General features: G+C 40.4%; 1 protein-coding gene across 4 annotated transcripts in view; it reads left to right on the top strand.

The window, feature by feature from the left end:
• The window catches only part of Git (ARF GTPase-activating protein GIT1), a 68,892-nt gene that overhangs the window by 41,020 nt on the left and 8,033 nt on the right, over window positions 1-19,839 (top strand). For 2 of the 4 annotated variants that reach the window (XM_076180589.1, XM_076180590.1), the window contains 5 exons: window positions 3,911-4,084; window positions 9,817-9,912; window positions 12,868-13,026; window positions 16,839-16,961; window positions 17,399-17,539. In XM_076180589.1, coding sequence (XP_076036704.1) covers window positions 3,911-4,084; window positions 9,817-9,912; window positions 12,868-13,026; window positions 16,839-16,961; window positions 17,399-17,539 — 693 coding nt within the window. The remainder of the gene's footprint in view (window positions 1-3,910; window positions 4,085-9,816; window positions 9,913-12,867; window positions 13,027-16,838; window positions 16,962-17,398; window positions 17,540-19,839) is intronic. The other 2 variants (XM_076180591.1, XM_076180592.1) reach the window with 2 other exon arrangements.

Below are 19,839 nucleotides of genomic sequence, written 5' to 3' on the forward strand. Positions count from 1 at the left end.
ACCTTACTTTTACCCACATTTATCTTCAACTTCCTTCTTTTGCACACTTTCCCAAACTCTGTCACTAACTTCATTAATTCCTCCTCTGATCCTGCTACTAGCAGTGATGTCAGCAAACAATAACTGATTTATCTCCCACTTTTCTATTTTCTTTAATCATTTCCAATCCCTGATCCATTACCCTTGCATTTACCTCTCACACGACCCCATCCATGTATAAATTAAACGGCTGTGGTGACTTGACACATCCCTGGCAAAGTTCCACCTTTACCTCAAACCACACACTCCATTTCTAATTCTAACACAGCCTCTACTACTCTTGTAAAATCTCTTGGCTGCTCTTATTAACTTTCTACCTATCCCGTATATCTGCAATACCTCCCACAGTGCCTTCCTGTCTACCCTCACATAAGCCTTTTCCAAATCCATAAAGGCCCAAAAAACATCCTTACCTTTTCCTAAAATTTTCTCACATATCTTCCTTACCACAAAAATATGATCCACGTAACCCCTACATATCCTAAACCCACACTGTTCCTCACAAAATAATCCCTCTGTTCCTTTCCTAATCCTCTCAATCAAATCCTTCCCATATGGCTTCCCAATTACACTCAACAAAGGGATCCCTCTGAAACTACTACACTCACAGTTGTCCCCTTTTCTCATGTAAAGTGGAACTATACAGGCAGTACTCCAGCAATCTACCCTCATTTAGACAAACGTTGAACAACCTCACCAGCCAGTCCACCATCACTGTACCTCCCTTATTTTTAGACAATCCACATGACACACATCCAATCCAGGTGCCTTACCTGCTGTCATCATTTTAATAACTGCTTTCACCTCATCTTTTCTTATTTCTTCTCCCTTTTTCTCATTCATCACTCATTTTCTTAGCACTTCCCACCACAACTACCTTTCCCACCCTATCCTCCTTCACATTTAGCAACTCCCTAAAATACTCTGCCCATCATATTACTGTCATCTCTTCCATTATCATCACTCCATCTGCACCTTTTACCTTTTCTTCACTACTTGATTTGCCTCTCCTTCCTCTTTTAATTTTCTTCCAAAAGATATTATTATTACTGTCAAAATTTTCTGTCATACTCTTACCCCATTTCACATCTGCTCTCCTTTTTGCCTCCTTTATCTTATGCTCTACTTCTCTTTTCTTTGTACTTCTCATATGATTCATCCTATTTTGCATCCAAACTGTGAGTGCTCGTTTCTTCTCTTCTACAACCTTCTTTGCTTCCTCATCCCACCATTCACTACCCTTCTTTCTATTTTCTCCCATCCTCCTTGTTCCACACACCATCTTTGCACAACTTGTGACACTCCTTGAACCATCCCCAATCCTCCACTCCTAGTTCTACCCTAACCTTCACTCCCTCCCACTCTTCTCTCAGCTTCTTTTTGTACTCCTTTTCTTTCTCATTTAAGTAGTTTACTCTAAGCACCAGCCTACCTTCTGTCTTTTTCCTCTTTCTCCATCTATCCTCCACTCTCAACTTACCTTCCATCTTTTTTTATATATATATATATATATATTTCTCCACTCTCTCCCCTAAGAACATGTACATCCAGAACTCTTCCTACTCTTCTGGTTACCACTATATAGTCCATTAAACCCCTATCTACCACCCTTCCATACACCACCCTCTCTCATGTGTACTTATGCTTGACTTTCTTCCTAAACATTGTGTTTGCTATCAACTCTCTAGACACATCACCAACTCTCCACTACCATTTTTTCCTAGCACTCCATGCTTCCCAACCACTCCATCTATTGGTTCATCTCCTACCCTAGCATTGAGATCTCCCAATACCACTACATTGATATTTCACCCTAAACCCTTAATGCACTCATTTAAATCTATCCAAAAAGCCTCCCTTTCCTCTACACTTTTCTCACTATCAGGCCCATGTGCACCTATAAAGACCCAGATCTCCCTTCCCAGTTCACCTTTGTCCACATTAACCTTGAAGAAACTTCTTTCCACTCCATCTCACACTTTCCTATTTCTTCATTTACTAGTATAACCATCTCTTTTCTTCCTCATCCTCTCTTCACTCCTGACACCCTCCCAACTACACTCCCAAACTCAAACTTGCCCCTCCCTTTCAACTTAGTTTCACTCACAAAGATACTCCCTACCCTTTTGCCCTTTACATTATCTGTACAACATCCACGCACAATGAAAAACCCGAACCTTAGGGTTCAGCTTGGAAAACTCCCAGACTTTGCTTTTTTTAAGGAATGTTCCATTTAGGGCTACAGAGAGTAGGATATATATGTGTGTGTGTGTATATGATATATATATATATTATATATATATATATACACATATACACTGAATGGTTCCCAGTGATCAATTAATATCTTTTTTCAACCACAAATCACTTTTAATTCCATGCCATCACAGTCGAGACTGAAGAATCGCTCGATGGAGGCATCTGTTGGAAATTGAAATGTGGACAAGCCGAGGATTCGAACCCAGCTAACCCGTAACAAAGTTACAGTGACTTAAACCAAATCTCTCTTGATAACATATTGGTTCAAGTCACTGTAACTTTGTTATGGGTTAGCTGGGTTCGAATCCTCGGCTCATCCATGTTTCAATTTCCAACAGATGCCTCCATCGAGCGATTCTTCAGTCTCGACTGCGATGGCATGGAATTGAAAGTGATTTGTGTTAGAAAAAAAATATATATATACACATACATATATACATAGCCATCTATATACCAAGGGCTTCTTCACTCATATAAGGGAGGTAGCCAAGTCAAAGGCATGCACCCACTCCCACCTATTCCACTCCCATCCACCACCCTTGTCTTTCATCTTGACTGTGGATCAAGGGTCATCCCTGTTTTCTGCCCACTGCCTGCTTCGGAAGCAATTCAGCGAGACAGAGTACATCCACAGGAATGCTGCTTCACTGACATGATGAATCCTCCTCTCTGTCCCCTCATGCAGAAAATAGAGAAGACAAGGAGAAATCCCTGTGAGCTGCATCAAAATATCCATATATAACCACTCCCCATACCTTCCCCCCTCCCTTCCTTGCTCTACACATAAAAAAGAGAGATGGGAAGAAAATCCCTTCAGGATGCATTTCAATATCCATACTCAGCCATTCTCCATACACCCCTGTTCCCTGCCTTCTCCCACCCTTGTTCAAAGTCCTTATCACTCCATCCATCCATCCATCTTATCCTTAGTTGTTCCTTCAAGTTCACTCCATCCACCTCTCCCTACCACACCTCTTTCGTCTTTTACTAATCTTTCTTCACTCATTCTTTCCATGTATCCAAACCATCCCAATACTCTTTCATCAGCCCTATCTGCCATCTGTTCCACCTCCACTCTCATCTTCACCTCATTTCTCACTCTAACCAACCTTGTAACCCTTACCATGCTTCTCAGACACTTCATCTCAAACTTCTCCTTTCTGCCCCTTATAAATTCCAAGTCTCCACCTCCATATAGTGTCACCAGTACAATCACCCCATGAAATAATCTTCTTATTGCATCTATTGCATCTATTCCCTGATTATTTCTCATATACTTTTCAATACCCCAACACATTTACTTGCTTTTCTCAATCTACAATTTACCTCCACCCCTACTCCATTTCCTGCCACATGTCGCCCTAAATACTTAAAACTGTGCACCTCCTCCAGCCTCTCTCCTTTGAGACTTACTTCCAGCTTGCTGCCATCCTCTCCATTTGTACATCTCATCACCCTACTTTTACCTACATTTACCTAGAACTTACCTTTAGAACAAAGAAAAAATATGATTTGATTTTCTCACTCTCTCTTTCTCTCTCCTATATCTGTGCTGTACATTTTGTAATGTACTGAGTTTTGTTTATGATTATAACCCAGACATTTTACTTAGGTCAAGAAGCTGAGTGATGAGAACACAGCGTTAAGATCATCTCTACAAAATCCTTCATACATGAGACAACAACAGCATCAGCAACAATCACTTCAGCGACCAAGTCATCTGCTACCCTTAGCACAGCAGTCAGGCATGACCCAGTCAATGCACAATGGATATTATCCTCCACAGGTATTGTTAGTTTGTTTATTTATTCATTCGTATATATGGATGTTGAATATCACTGGAAATTTTTATCATTTCATTATCTGTGTATAGCATTTGCTTTCTAAAAATTTCTCACAGGGTACAAAAGCTTTCTACCCACTGGACATATCATGAAAGGAAGGGAAATATTGCCATAAAAATTTTCACATTTAATTATATTAAAATGGAATTCATATTTTTGTATTATCATGCCTTCAGAATTACATTATGGTCACACTGTAATTGAAGCTTCATATAACAAAATGATGGTTTCAGCTTAACATCATGAACTACTCAGAGATTGTTAGGATAGTTCCTCAATGTAGAGGACCTTTTGAAGCAAAGTAAGCTGTATATATTGGCACTACAGTGACAGAGTTAAGTGTTGGAAAGAAGAAACTTGCCAGTAATGGAGACTTGAACCGATAATTTCATGTAAAATATTGAGGGTCTCTTTATATACAGTGGACATGAAACCGGGATGACTCCTCATCCACGAGGAGCTAAGATAAGAGGGAAGCAAGGGTGGTGGATGGGAGTGGAACGGGTGGGATTTGGTGCATGCCTGTGACTTGGCTACCTTCCTTATAAGGGGGAAGCAGCTCTTGGTATTTAGATAGTATTACATTATCCTGAGCAACTGGGACTGTGATTTAGTAATAGGTTGGTCAACAGCCATTAGCAACTGTCTTTTCTATTACCACATGGCTTAATTCCAAGTAAGTGGTCCCATTGGTGTGTTAGAGGGTGAAGGGTATATTTTCTTAATCCTGGCCTATCCTGGTATCTTATAAATATCTCTTTAGTTTACTCTTGTACTCGTAATTTGTGCTTCAGTAATGGGATGTGAGAGATCCAGATTTAGGGTAAGATTTACATTCAATAACCTTGATATCCTTAGGTAGATTCATTGTATATCCCCACAATTATTGTGTAGTAGTCATTTAAAGAAAGTCCTGTTATTTTCCCAAGTCATACTCATGAATCACATCTCACTTCATGGCCCTTGCCTCTTTAGCTCTTATTTATCATCTTCAATTTACTCTCCAGGATTTCATGTCACATGTAGTGATGGGTAGTGATGAAATTTTCTTTTTTGTATATTTCTATCAGTTCTGTTTGTAATGTGCATCCATGGAAAGTTACTTTTTCTTTTCTTCTTCTTTTTTCTCCCTAGAATCTACAATTACATTTTTATGTGGTTAGATAGTTGGTTATAGAATGTAGGTGCACAGTATGAAATTTTGTTGTCAATTTTAAAAATAGAATGAAGTTTGAGTATTTTTTATTACATCTTCTTTTCTCTACTGTTTGTTTAGAAACCTTAAAATAGCGCACATAGATTCCTGGGACTAGCTGGTGGCTTTTGCCACCTATGTGGAGGTTGGATTTTGATAAAAAATATCATGGTAAGCATCAGCTGCCTAATGTGTGAAGATGCATCACAATACTGACATTATAAGATATAAAGTTACAGCTATATTACTCATTCTCTTTCACCCTGAATATTGATAACAACAGAAAACATGATCAAGGGAGTTCATGCCACATGACATCAACTAAGTGCCATCATATGGAAGGGGTTAAGGGGAACATGTTATATGTACTTGTGATATAGTAAACCCTCAATTGGACCAGCAATGGATATCTGTAAGAGTTGGTTCTCTAAAATCGATGTCATATAGAATCGTCTCTGTACTGCCTATCATCAAAACTTGTAAACACCTTCACCACCGGTTCGAGGTACACCCCTGAGGAACTGATATTTGGTCTAAACACTAGGCCCAAGACAGCAAGATACAAGACACAAGATGTGTTGTGTCTTGCTGCATTGCTTCTAACCCAGGGCAATGGGCGAGATACAGGAATGACCCATCATCCACAAGAAGCTAAGATGAGAAGGTAACAAGGCTGGTGGATGGGAGTGAGAGCATGCCTTTGACTTGGCTACCTTCCATATAAAAGCCCTTGATATATAGATAGATTAGATCAAAGGTCTCTTGCTATCAACTTCAACTGTATTTCCTCCACTTTTCTTCTCCTCCTCCTCCTCCTCCTCCTCCTCCTCCAAGGAGAGTTGAAAAGTGGCAGCTGCTCCCCTTTTCTAACTGCAGAGTACATAGGAAGAGTCCCACACTAACACAACAGACAGTAGTCCGACACTCCTTCCAAATAGATCTATGGAAGGGCCTAAGGACCATTCCCAGCCAAAAAAAAAAAAACTCCATCCCACCCCAACCCCATTATGAGGTGGGGTGGCTGAGTCAAACCTTATGTCCATCCTTCACCTATCCCACACCCATCCAAAAACTTTTAATTTTCCCTTATATCTTAGCTCTTTGTAGATGGAGAGTCATCCCTGTCTTACTCCACAAAGCTTGGGTTAGAGGCAATGCAGCATGACATGGCTCCTCCACAGCAGGGCCCAGCAACTGAAGTTGGTTTACCTCCACTGCTTCATTCCATAGTAACCATACCCTCTCATCCACTCAAGACTTTACAGACCTGAGAAAAATAAATCTTTGCAGGTCTTTTCAGTTTGTCATCCATTCAAAACTATTCTCCACTTACATCTAGCTCTTGCTCTCGCCCTTCCATGCCTGACAATTGTTATCACAAACTCATGATGTAATGGACTATATCGGTGTTTCCCAACCCAGGGGTAAATTACCCCAGTGGGGTAATGAACCCATATTTTTGGGGTAATGGATGTTCTGTGTGAGAAGAGGTAGCCTGACCAAGTCAATCAGTTGAACTCTCTCCAGTTACATATATATCACTACACTCTACACTTCTACAGTCTATAACTCTACACTATATATCACTACATTGCAGGATTTGTATGTGTATATACAGCCAATAGTGGGCTATATATATATAGCCCATGCAGTTCATCAGGTGACAGCAAAAAAAAACATCCGATATTACTGGGTATATGTTCAATGGGGTAATCGATAACTGCGAAATTGAATTTTGGGGTAATCATTTTGAAAAGGTTGGGAAACACTGGACTATATAGTGGTAACCAGGAGAAGAGTAGGAAGAGTTTTGGATGTATATGTTCCAAGTGGAGAGACTGGGGGGAATATCAGATAATTTTTTTGGTGGAAGGTAAGTTGATGCATGGAGAAAGAGGAAAAGGACAGAAGGTAGGGAGGTGCTTAGAATAAACTACTTAAATGAGAAAGGAAAAAAAGAAGGAGTACAAGAAGAAGCTGAGAGAAGAGTGGGAGTAAATGATAGAGTAAAACTAATAGTGGAGGAGGAATGGGGATGTTTTAAGGAGGAAGTCACAAGGTGTCCAAAAATGGTTTGTGGAACAAGGAGGAAATAGAAGGAAGGGTAGTGAGTGGTGAGATGATGAAGCAAAGAAGGTTGTAGAAAAGAGGAAAAGAGCATTCATAGATTGGTTACAAAATTGGATGAGAGAATCATATAAGAGGTACAAAGAAAAGAAAAGTAAAACATAAAGTGATGGAGGCAAAGAGGAGAGCAGGTGGGAAATGGGGTAAGAGTATGACAGAAAATAATGAAAGTAATAAAAAGATGTTTTGGGAGGAAATTAAGAGAGGAAGAGGAAGTAAATCAAGTAGAAAAGAAAAGGAAAAAGGTGCAGATGGAAGAGACAGCAGTAAGAGGAAGATGGGCAGAGTATTTTAGGGAGTTGCTAAATATGAAGGAGGCTAAGGAGAGAAAGATAGTTGCAGTTGGAAGTGCTAAGAAAATGACAATGATGAATGAGGAAAATGGAGGAGAAATAAGGAAAGATGAGGTAAAAGCAGTTATAAAAATGAGAGCAAGTAAGGCACATGGGTTAGATGGGTGTCATGCAGTGTTTAAAAAAGGGTGGTACATCGATGGTGGATTGGCTAGTGAGGTTGTTTAATGTTTGTCTAATAAAAGAGGGTAGAGTGCTGGAAGAGTGCCTGTATAGTTTCACTGTACAAAAGAAAAAGGGACAAGTGTGAGTATAGTAGTTTCAGAGGGATCAGTTTGTTGAGTGTAGTTGGGAAGGCTTTTCGGAGAGTTTTGATTGAGAGGATTAGAAGAGAAACAGAGGGAGGAATAGTATGGGTTTAGGATAGGTAGGGTTTGTGTGGATCAGATTTTTGTGGTAAGGCAGATATGTGAGAAAGCTTTAGGAAAAGGTAAGGATGTTTTATGGGCCTTTATGGATTTGGAAAAGGCTTATGGCAGAGTAGACAGGAAGGCACTGTGGGAGGTATTGCAGATATATGGGATAGGAGGAAAGCTGTTAAGAGCAGTCAAGAGATTTAAGAGAGTAGTAGAGCCTGTATTAGAATTAGAAATGGAGAGAGTGAGTGGTTTGAGGTAAAGATGGTACTTTGCCAGGGATGTGTTATGTCTCCTTGGCTATTCAATCTATACATGGATGGGATGGTGCGACAGGCAAATGCAAGGGTAATGGGGCAAGGATTGGAGATGGTTGAAAAAATGGAGAAAAGTGGGAGCTAAGGTGATGAGATGTCTAAGGGGAGAATATGGCAGTAAATTGGAAGTGAGTATTAAGGGAGAGAGACTGGAGGAAGTGAATAGCTTTAGATACTTGGGGGCAAATGTGGCAGGAAAGGGAGGAGTGGAGGTAGAATATAGATTGAAAGAAGCAAGTAAATGCCTTAGGGGATTAAAAAGTGTAATGAGAAATAGGCATTTGGGAATGGAAGATAAGAGGAGATTGTATCTTGGAGTGATTGTGGTGACAGCACTGTATGGGGCAGAAACATGGAACATAAGAGAGGTGTTTGAATGTGTTTGTGATGAAATGCCTGAGAAGTGTGGTAGGGGTTACTAGGCTGGATAGAATGAGAAATGAGGGGGTGAGAAGGAGAGCGGGAGTGGAAAGGGAGTTGGGAGACAGGGTTGATGGTTTGGATACATGAAAAGAAAGAGGTGTGGAAGACAGGTGGAAGGAGTGAACATGAAGGGGCAACCAGGGATGACATGGATGGATGATGTAAAAGGGACATTGGGAAAGAGGTGAATGTCTGTTGAGGAAGGAAGGGAGAAGACTGAAGATAGGGGTGAGTGGAGAATGGTTGTATATGGATAATGCTGTGATGCATAGAAGGGAATGGATGTGAATGATATTTTGACAGCCCAAAGAGGTTTCTTCCCATCTTCTCTTTTTCTGCATGAGGGGACAGAAAGGGTGGGGTCAACGATTAAATGAAGCTGCTTTGCTGTGGATGTGTTGTGTCTTGCTACATTGCTTCTGACCCAGGGCAGTGGACAAGATGCAGGGATGACCCATCATCCAGGATGAGTATGTTGGGGATGGAATGGGAGGGAGTGGATTTTATGCCTGTTTTTGGCTACCTCCATTGTAAAGGGGAAAAAGCCATTGGTATATGTATGTATGATGTAATGGAATAGTAGAAGGGAAGGGGGCATCCATTCTAGCCAGGAGTTCATTAAATGTTCCCTGGATGGTGGATGTGGGTGCATTTTCTTGTCTTTTTTTTTTTAAGTAAAAAGATAAACTTTAGCACAATACACACTACCATACAAGATTTAGATAAAGAATATATAATTACATAGTAGTATTTGTTCAGTATATAAAGGTAGAAGTGAAGTGGAATCTTCAGCTTCAGATTCTTCAGAAATCTGCACAAATGGAAACACTGGTATCACGTGTTTGCTGGTAGACAATTGTGATGTACAACCAATCAGTCCATTGCTCCAGTTCTCTCATTCAGGAGACAAGGCTTGCATCTCCCAGCAACTTGGCCACATCCATTGCTTCAGCCCACAAGCCACTCAGTGAAGAGATTATGTGTTGCTGTTTGGAAAGGGTGAGTGTTGGACAGTGTTGCGTAAGTTGCTGTGCATCTTCTTTTTGATGGTTGCATCTGGGCCAATTGATGTTTTGACTAGACTGGTCTGTGGTGTTTTTTTATTTTTTATTTTTTTATTTTTTTATTAATACATAGTAATCTAAACCCTGGCATGCCAGTGTAATTCTTATTTGTTTTGAGTGATCTTAACACAAGTACTTGATCCATGCAGGTATTTCCTATACATAGATTTCATAGGCCCTTTCTCCCTTAGAACAGGAGTGGCAGTATCAAAGCACACATCCACAGACCTGTGCCCAGCACTCTTGTATTTACACCACCTACCACCCCATCCATGATCACATTGAACAACCATGGTAACATCACACAACCCTGATGTAACCCCACCTTTACTTTAAACCACTCACTGTTTCTGACCCTCACACATGCTCTACTACTTTGGCAAAAACTTTTGACTGCCCTCTACAGATTTCCTCCTATCTCATACATCCACAACACATTCCACAACATCTCTCTTTCAACCCTGTTGTATGCCTTCTCCAAATACATACAAGGGAGGTAACCAAAGTCAAAGGCATAAATCCACTCCCATTCACCATCCCTCCCTCCCTCTGGCTTTTCTTGGCTCCTCCTGGATGACAGGTCATCCCTGAATCTCGTCCACTACCCCAAATGCATACATATATCAAAAGCTTTTTTTCCCCTTATAATGGAGATAGCCAAAGAATAAATGCATAAAAACCACTCCCACCCATTCCATCCCTATCACACTGCACTCCCGTCCACCCTCTTCCCTCCCTTTTATCTTGGACCTGTCATCCAAATACATAAAAACCCAAAATACATTGATACTTTTTGCCAAAAACTTTCATATCTGCCTAACTGCAAAAAACTTGATCTACACACCCTCTTCCTCTCCAGAACCCACAGTGCTCTTCTTCATTTGCTCCCTCTGTTCCCCTCGTAGTGATAATGGTGATATATAATGATAATCATAATTGAACATACATACATGCATTCCAAAAGGCCTTTTCCCCTTCTAAGAGGGCTAGCCAGGGCATAGCATTCACCCATTTTATGGCTCAGCAATGCAGTGGTATATATCTTGATTGCTAATTCAGTGATCTAAGTTTGAGTCCTGTCTAGGTCTGAAAAATTTTCATCATCACTGTATTGCAAGCTCTCCCTCCAACTCTGGTGGGTAAGGAGTCAGGGCTGTGTGCATGTAAGACCACAGCATTACCCTTAGATCAGGGAATATATGAGCTGTGAGTTCTCATCTGGAAAGGTAGTAGCTGTTGATCACATGCCTAACATATGATCAAAGACTGATGAATCAAACCCATCCCACACCCATTATTGTGTGTTGGAATTTTGCTAACTGGAAACCCTCAGCTCCCTTAGATCTCTGAAAGAAATTGAACTATCTTTGTTATATTAGTGTGGGACAATTTCTATCACTGGCTTACAGTAGTGTGAGAATGAGAGCAATTGCTGGTTGTCAGCTTACATGTGAAAAAATAAAAATGTAGAAATTTGTAGTTGATGGAGATCTTTGTCTCAGTCTGGAGACTCGATGCTGCACCCCCACTTGGAGAGGAGGGTGTCCACGAGTTTTGAAGATGGCGTGGCACGGAGACAAATCTCTGTGTCCTTTTCACTGGACTCACTAGTAGGTACCCATCAAACACACATACACACACATGTAAGTCCTTGACAGAGAAAAGTTATAAAAGTGGGATAAAAGAAAAACAAGAGGACATGAAAAGAAACTCAAAAAAGGAGAGTTATAGAAGAGATCTGAAAAAAAAAAAAAATCTACACAGAGTAGTGGATGTCTGGAACAAATTGGATGAAACAATAGTGTGTGCAAAAACCATACAAAAATTTAAGAACAAACTAGATGCTGAGAGATACAAAGACAGGTCACTATGAGCATAGCTCCCCTTCCTGTTTAATACAACTTGGTAAATACACGCACACAGCCAGTTAGAGCATTGCTACTTATGGTGAAGTTTGAGGTGAAGGCAGTTTGAACTCTTCCACCAGTGAATTGGACCAAGGACATGGTTCATTAAATTCCATGGTACAAAGTCCTCTGCATGGGGCACCGTCCAATCCTCTTGATAGGGGGAGTTGGCAATGTTAAACCAAATCATTATTATAATATATACATACAAACACACACATACAGATATTTTATAGGTTTAATTCCTAAGTACAGTACATCATTGTCAACCCTGATGCTTTTTTCTAACATGGATTTTGTTTTGTTTTTTACAGATTTTTTTTTAATTTTCTCTTAATTTCTTGCCTGATTTTAATTGTTTGATGTATGTCATTATGTAGATTATACCTATTTCTCTGTCTTGATGTACAATTTATATTCATTGAGATATAAATGCTGTGTCTATCCGCAGCCAGAAATGACTAATTTAATTGCACAGTGCCAATTTGTATGGAAATGCCTTTAAAGTTGCACCAAAAACTTTGTTTTTCTAATAGACAACTTCTTAGACAGTTGTTATACCAATACAAGAACACCAGACTAATTGCTACTTCCATTTGAAAAACATCCCCCATGTTGGAGGCATTCTAAACAATTTTGATAAACTATTTATTAAAAATGAGGACATTACAAAGGCAGAGGATTTGTATGGTATAAGTAGATAATTGGCACCCCTCCCTCAGATCCATCTCCAGACCTAGAGGCAGTGCAATGCAGTTAAAGTAGTTGTTGACCTGTGGTACTTGTATGAAAACTACAAGTATTCCCTGGAAGAGCATAGTAAATTTGTAGCTCACGTTAAAGTAGTTGTCAATCTGCGGTACTTGTATGAAAACTACAAGTATTCCCAGTAAGAGCAGAGTTCATTTGTAGCTCTTATTACTGCAAAATGGTTTGATCAAGTACCATCATGCATATAAAATGTTACTGCATTGGTAATCCAGGTGAGTTTGCGGGGAGGTCGTTCGTTGGTGCCAGGAAGCCAACGCCCATTCAGCATGTTTGAAGCAAGGGACCCAGCATCAACAGAATCATGCCAACAGATGCACACGTACATCTCCACACATACACCTCCACAGCCTCCAGATCTGTATGGCTCTTTGGTCAGTACTTTGATTTTCATTTGTACCTTGTAATAGTTTGACACCTGATTTATGTTAACACATGTCATTATAACGTGTTTGATGTGTATGATTTTTTATGTATGTCTTCATTTTCTACATATGCTTGCACACAAAAACACACACAGTGCCAGTTTAGGGGTAACTATTATTTTCTCCTCTTTGGGTGTGTTGGTTATAGTGCAAACCACTATCACCAAATTAATGGAAATTTTTGTCTCAGAAAGAACTAGAAATAAAACATCCCACCTCTGCTAACCATCATGGATTTGAGGAAGATCACACCACCAGCATATTTTTCACAAACATCAACCATCAAATATTGAAGGGATTTAAAGGGGAAAAAAAAATACATACATATACCAAGGGCCTTTTACCCCATACAAGGGAGGTAGCCAAAATCAAAGGCATAAATCCACTCCCACCCATTTCATCCCCACATACTCCACTCCCATTCACCACCCCTCCCTCCCATTTTTCTTGGCTCCTCCTGGATGATGGGTCATCCCTGCATCTTGCCCACTGCCCTGGGTCTGAAGCAATACAGCAAGACACAGCACATCCACAGCAAGGTTGCCTCATTTGATTGGCGATCCCCCCCCTCATTTAATTGGCGATCCCCCTCTGTTCATGCCCTCATGCAGAAAAAGAGAGGGTGGGGAGAAATCCCTTTGGGCTGCATCAAAATATCATTCACACATACTCCCTCACCCCCCATCCTTACCCATCCCCTTTCATGCATCACATCATCATCCACTCATTTAGATCCAAAAAACTCCCTTTCCTGTACACTCTTCTCACTACCAGGCCCATACGCACTTACAAAGACTCACATCTCCCTTCCCAGTTCCACCTTCATCCACATTAATCTTGAAAAAAATTTCCACTCCACCACACACTTAACTATCTCTTCACTTACTAGTATAGCCACCCCTTCTCTACCTCGTCGTCATCTCACTCTTGACACCCTCCCAACTACACACCCAAACTCAAACTCAATCTCACCCCTCCCTTTCAACTTAGTTTCACTCAATGCCAACACATCCATCTTTCTTCTCACAAATATACTGGCTATCTCTTCCCTTTTACTCTCATCCATACCATATTCACACACATTAAAAGACCCAAACCTTAAGGTTCCAGTTGGAAAACTCCTCCCAAACCCTCTTATGCCTTTCGTTTTTTAGGAAAGCATTAATAAATACATACATACATACATACATACATATACCAAGGCTTTTTCCCCCTTCCAAGGGAGGTAGCCACAAAGGGAAAGGCATAAAAACACTCCCACCCATTTCATCCCTAAATACACTCCACACCCCTCCCACCCTTCCTCTCATCTGAGCACCTCCTGGATGACGGGTCATCCCTGAACCCTGCATTAATAAATAGCATTGATAAATAAGCATTAATGAATAAGCAAAAGCATTAAAAAAGAAAAATAGAAAGAACAATTATAGTGACAATATGAGCTCTGAGGTCTTATCCAGGAGTGTAATAGCTGTCAATCATGAATCTAACACATGTCCCAAGACCATGGTGAATCACAATCCACCACCACCCTCATCCTTTTTACATATCATCACTGTGCCTTTGCTGACATGTATTTTTAGCTTTCTCTTCTCAGATACCCTTTCAAACTCCACCAACTGCTTTAGTCGATCATCAGACTTTGCCACAAGAAGCTTCATCCATAAACAAAATTATCCTTCCTTTCTTTCTCTATTAGTAGGCTGTTACAGGTTATCTGAAGGTGTCAGTTCTCCTGCAAGAGATGCCAGAGGTAACAGATTGATTGATTGATCTATAAGCTATTAGTCAAATCATTTCCCTACCAGATATTGTGGCATTATTTAGAATTAACAAGTGCAGGACAATGCAAAGCAATGCAGTCTGTGTCCTATGTATGGTCACAGTACACTTAGCACCTAGTATATGTCACCAGATAGGCTGACGAATGATACCCTAGTTTTAGGCACACTGGAGATACTCCTGTTTGTCTGGAACATTTTTTTCTTCAGGATTGATACCAAGGGGTCACTTACAGAAATATTGTATTTACTAGTCTAGTTGACTTGACTTCATCTATTCAAGAAAGAGTAGTGGATGGGAGTGAAATGGGTGGGAGTGGGTACTTTACTTTTGGCTTGGCTTCCTCCCATGTTAGGGGGAAAAAGCCCTTGGTATATAGATAGACTAGTCTAGTTAGGAGTGCTTGTTTTGCAGTTGGTGGGTGCATGAATCTTTGGATGAGTGTGTGGTGGGGCACTAGGGGCAGGTCATTGTACATGAATCCCCACCTCCACATGGAGGTGCAGCTTTGAGCTGCTGGTGCTTGGTTATGTTAGTCAGTCTGTCTGTTGCCTCAGGTCTCTTGCAGGAGACCCACAATTCCCAAGTAACCAACAGCAACCTCTGGATTGGCCCACTTGTCTTCCAAGGAAGAGATGTGTTGTTGTCTAGGTATAGCTACCACTTCCATCTGTTCAGTTGCAATCTCACTATGAACCTCGGACTTAAACAGAGAGCAGACATCAAGTTCTCTGTCAAACTCAAGAAATTGGCAGTACACACCCTTGTAAAGTAGAAGCAAGGCTACATCAATGAAGGAATGTGTCAAACAATGAGTTGTGAGTGGCACTTACACTTCAAGACATCAGTGGAGGATGATAAGAGATCAGGACAACTTTCAGTGAGAACAACTGAAAACTTCAAAGAAATTGCATAGATTGTGTATCACAATCATCAGAGTACCATCAGTGAAGTTGCTGACATCATTAATATGTCATTAGCATGAGTCCATGCAATCTTTACATCCAGTTTGAACATGCAAAGTTCATGCCCAGACTTGTGACTTTAGAGCAAAAGCAGCACCCTGTTGAAGTTTGCAACGATCTCTTTGAACAGGTTTGGCTTGGCCCAACCTCCATATTCAGGCTGAGCACTCTTTTTAAGAATTGGGTCTGCAGCCAAGTCCCGAAAACCAAGCATCAACCTTTGTAGTGGAAAAGCCTACAGTTGCCAAAACTGAAGAAGGCATGGTAGGTGAGGAGTGTAGGCAAAATCCTGTTTGTGCATCTTGAGTTCATCCCTAGGGTACAGACTATCAACCCTTAGCTCTGTACCATTCTGAGGTATCTGAAGGAGAACATCAGACACAAATAACTTAGTCTGGCATGATGGCCAAATTGACACTGTTACTCTTCACACTTCATTGAAAACATGTGAATTTTGGCCTACACTAACACAATCATTGCTCCCAACCCACTCTACTTGATCAGTTTGGCACTCTGCAACTTCCTTTACCCCAAGATGAAGTTCAATCTGAATGGTCACTGTTTGAACACTGAAGGATATTTGACTTGAATCACAGGTGGTGGTTGATAAGCTTAAAGAACAGGGATTACAGTGATCTTTTCAGTCATGGCATAAGCACAGGGAGTGGTTTATATCTGCCCAAGGTGGGTACTTATGAGGATCTACTCATGTACATGATCGGAGTTTGCTCACAAATTTTGACCTGTAGTTGGTAGATTATTTTCACTGCCTTTCAGTATGGAAGAAGTGGAACATTATACTGATATTTTGTTGGACCTTTGACAAACTCCAGATCTTTTGGGATCTTGCAGTTTTCAAATGGATTTCAACTCCATCTCAGCTTACTTTTGATTTTTGTTATAGCTTACAGGTTGGTATCTGTATATGTATGTATTGCTAAGTTTATATCTGTTATGTTTGTGTATTGCATTGATTAGGTATAAATGTTTTAATGGCCTTACTTATCTCATTAGCGGGAGTCAGATGATTACGATAATCCACCTGATGGAATGGAGTCATGTTTGGATGCAAGTTTGCCAGAGCCAAATGAACACACTCCATTGAGTCCAAGTGGTAGTCAACCCACTCAGGAAGAGGTAAATATAGTTTATGTTCCTTCTGACCCAGGGCAGTGGACAAGGTGCAGGGATGACCTGTCATCCAAGAGGTGCTAAGATGAGAGGGAGGGTGGAGGGGTGTGGAGTGTTTTCGGGGATGGAATGGGTGGAAATGATTTTATGCCTTTTCCTTTTTGGCTACCTCCCTTGTAAGGGGGAAAAAGCCTTGGTATATGTATGTATGTATATATATATATATATATATATATATATATATATATATATATGAATATATATATATATATATATATGTATATATATATATACATACATACCACCGGCTTTTTTCTTCAATTTACACAAGAATTCCCCTCCTCCTCATGTTTTACACCATAATTACCTAGTGTGCACCTTGAAGAAACTATGTCTCTGTAGATATGCCCTACATCCTTACTTTAGTTAAGTTAATATTTCAGGTTGTACGCAAAACTGAGATGATTACACGTCGAATTCAGGAATTGCTGTGCAATGCACAGGAAGGACGACAAGATGCCTTTGTGCCATGTGCTGACCAGATTCGAGAGGCAGTTCAAGATATGGCCGACATCTTCCCAAAGGTATGCTTAGTGAAAGAGGGATGGATCTGTGTTTACAGAACTTGGAGATGAATGTGGGAAAGCTTATAGTCTCCCTTAGGTAATTTTTAAGAATGGAATGCTGTTGGAACTAACATGACTTTTGAAAAGGGAATGATGTTAGGGTTACATAAGAGATTTGTACAGGTCATTTGCATCTATTGGGTTGTCTTTTACAAAGCCTAATGAGAAGATTAAGTCTGAAAATTGAAGACTTGCACATGAGCAAATAATCCAAAACATAATTTGAAGAAGGTACTGCAAGTTATACAGTGCTGTCGGCACAATCACTCCTTCATACAATCTCCTCTTGACATAGCATCCATTCCCAAATGTCTATTTCTCATTACACTTTTTATTCCCCCAAGACACTTGCTTGCTTTTCTCAACCTACAATTTATCTCCACCTCCATTCCTCCCTTTCCTGCCACATGCAACTCAAAGTACCTAAAGCTGTCCACTTCCTCCAGCCTCTCTCTTTTAGGACTCACTTTCATATTGCTGCCATCCTCTCACCTTACTTTTACCTACATTTACTTTCAACTTTCTCCTCTCACATTCGTTCCAAAACTCCATCATTAACTCCCTTAATCCCCCCCCCCCATGCTGACAGCACTGTATGGGGTAGAGACATGGAACATAAGAGAGGAAGAGTTTAAATCTGTTTGAGATGAAATGTCTGAGAAGTATGGTAGAGATTACAAGATTGGATAGAGTGAGAAATGAGGAGGAGAGAAGGAGAGCTGGGGTAGAAAAGGAGATGGGAGATAGGGTTGATGATAGAGTATTAGGATGGTTTGGACACATGGAAAGAAGGAGTGAAGAGAAATTAATTAAAGAAGTATGGAATGCAGAGATAGATGGAGTGAACATGGTGGGGCGACCAAGGATGAGATGGATGGATGGGTTGAAAGGAGCGTTAAGCAAGAGGGGGGATGTCTGTTGAAGAAGGAAGGTAGAAAGCAGAAGGTAGGGGTGAGTGGAGAATAGCTGTGTATGGATGATACTGTGATGGATGGAAGGGAGTGGGTGGGGGAATAGGGGGAGGTTAGGGAGTGGTTATGTGTGAATGATATTTTATTGCAGCCCAAAGGGATTTCTCCCTGTCTTCATTGTTTCTGCAGGGGGGTGGGGTGGGGGATGGGGCACCTAAGGAAGTAGCCTTACTGTGGATGTGCTGTGTCCTGCTGCATTGCTTCTGGCCCAGGGCAATGGGTGAGATGCAAGGATGACCCATCATCCATGAGGAGCCAAGATGAGAGGAAGGGAGGGGTGGTGGATGGGAGTGGAATGAGTGGGGATGAAATGGATGTGAGTGGAATTATGCCTTTTGACTTTGGCTATCTCCCTGTTAAGGGCTAAAGAGCCCCTGGTATATGTATGTATGTAAGTGGTCAAAACTGATATAATTGAATTATCAGAAAGAAATCGGATAATGACAGTGCACTCATATCTGTAATATTTACTTTTCTTTTGTATTTATCATTTTATCTTTTGTGTTCCTTTTTAGTTTCACTATCTCTTTTCCTTGTGATTTGATGACTGAATAAATCCATAATGATAGTTGAGTTGCTGACTCAATTCGTGATGAAAGATGCTCAGGAATGGGGCAGGAGTGAGGGTCTCACTCTGTCAAACTAAACTTTAGTTTGAACAGAAAATTCTTTTAACATCATTCCACCTTTTCACACTTAGAATGTGATAGTAGAGAATGAAATATTTTATATATATCCTCTTTTTCTATTGCACCGTAACAAGCAGTCAAGATTCAACATGAAGCCAATAAAAACATTCTTTAGAAGGTGAGGTGTTATATTTAGCAGATTTCCTTTAGAAACTTGAGTATACCATATATCAAAGCTTTTAGATTTTATCAAATGTAAATATCTGTAGAAATGAATTGATTATACAGGTCTAAAGGTAAGTTTTAGCCCTTTGTGGCATTTGCTAGAGCTACTCTGGACATCTACCCACTGTTGAAAGGTTCATATTGCAGTAGAATTTGAATTTGAAGTGTGACCAATGTATGTGTCTTGTAGTAGCAAGAAATGTGAATGTCTTGAGTTATTGTTTCATAATAAACCAATGAACAGTCTGTCAGCTGGTGAATTCAAGCATAATAGAACTGTTGCAAGCATATAGCATTGTATGTATGTGTGGTATTGATATGTGTTGCCATAGGTTTCATAGATTTGAAACCTTCAATCTAATGGTGGCTGGGAGTGGTCATCTGGCTGTTTAATGGATCTGTCTGGGGGAAGACTTTGGACTATTGTCAGTAT

This window comes from Oratosquilla oratoria, chromosome 44 (assembly GCF_046742065.1).
Source record: "Oratosquilla oratoria isolate Oo_2021 chromosome 44, ASM4674206v1, whole genome shotgun sequence".
Classification (NCBI taxonomy): domain Eukaryota; kingdom Metazoa; phylum Arthropoda; class Malacostraca; order Stomatopoda; family Squillidae; genus Oratosquilla; species Oratosquilla oratoria.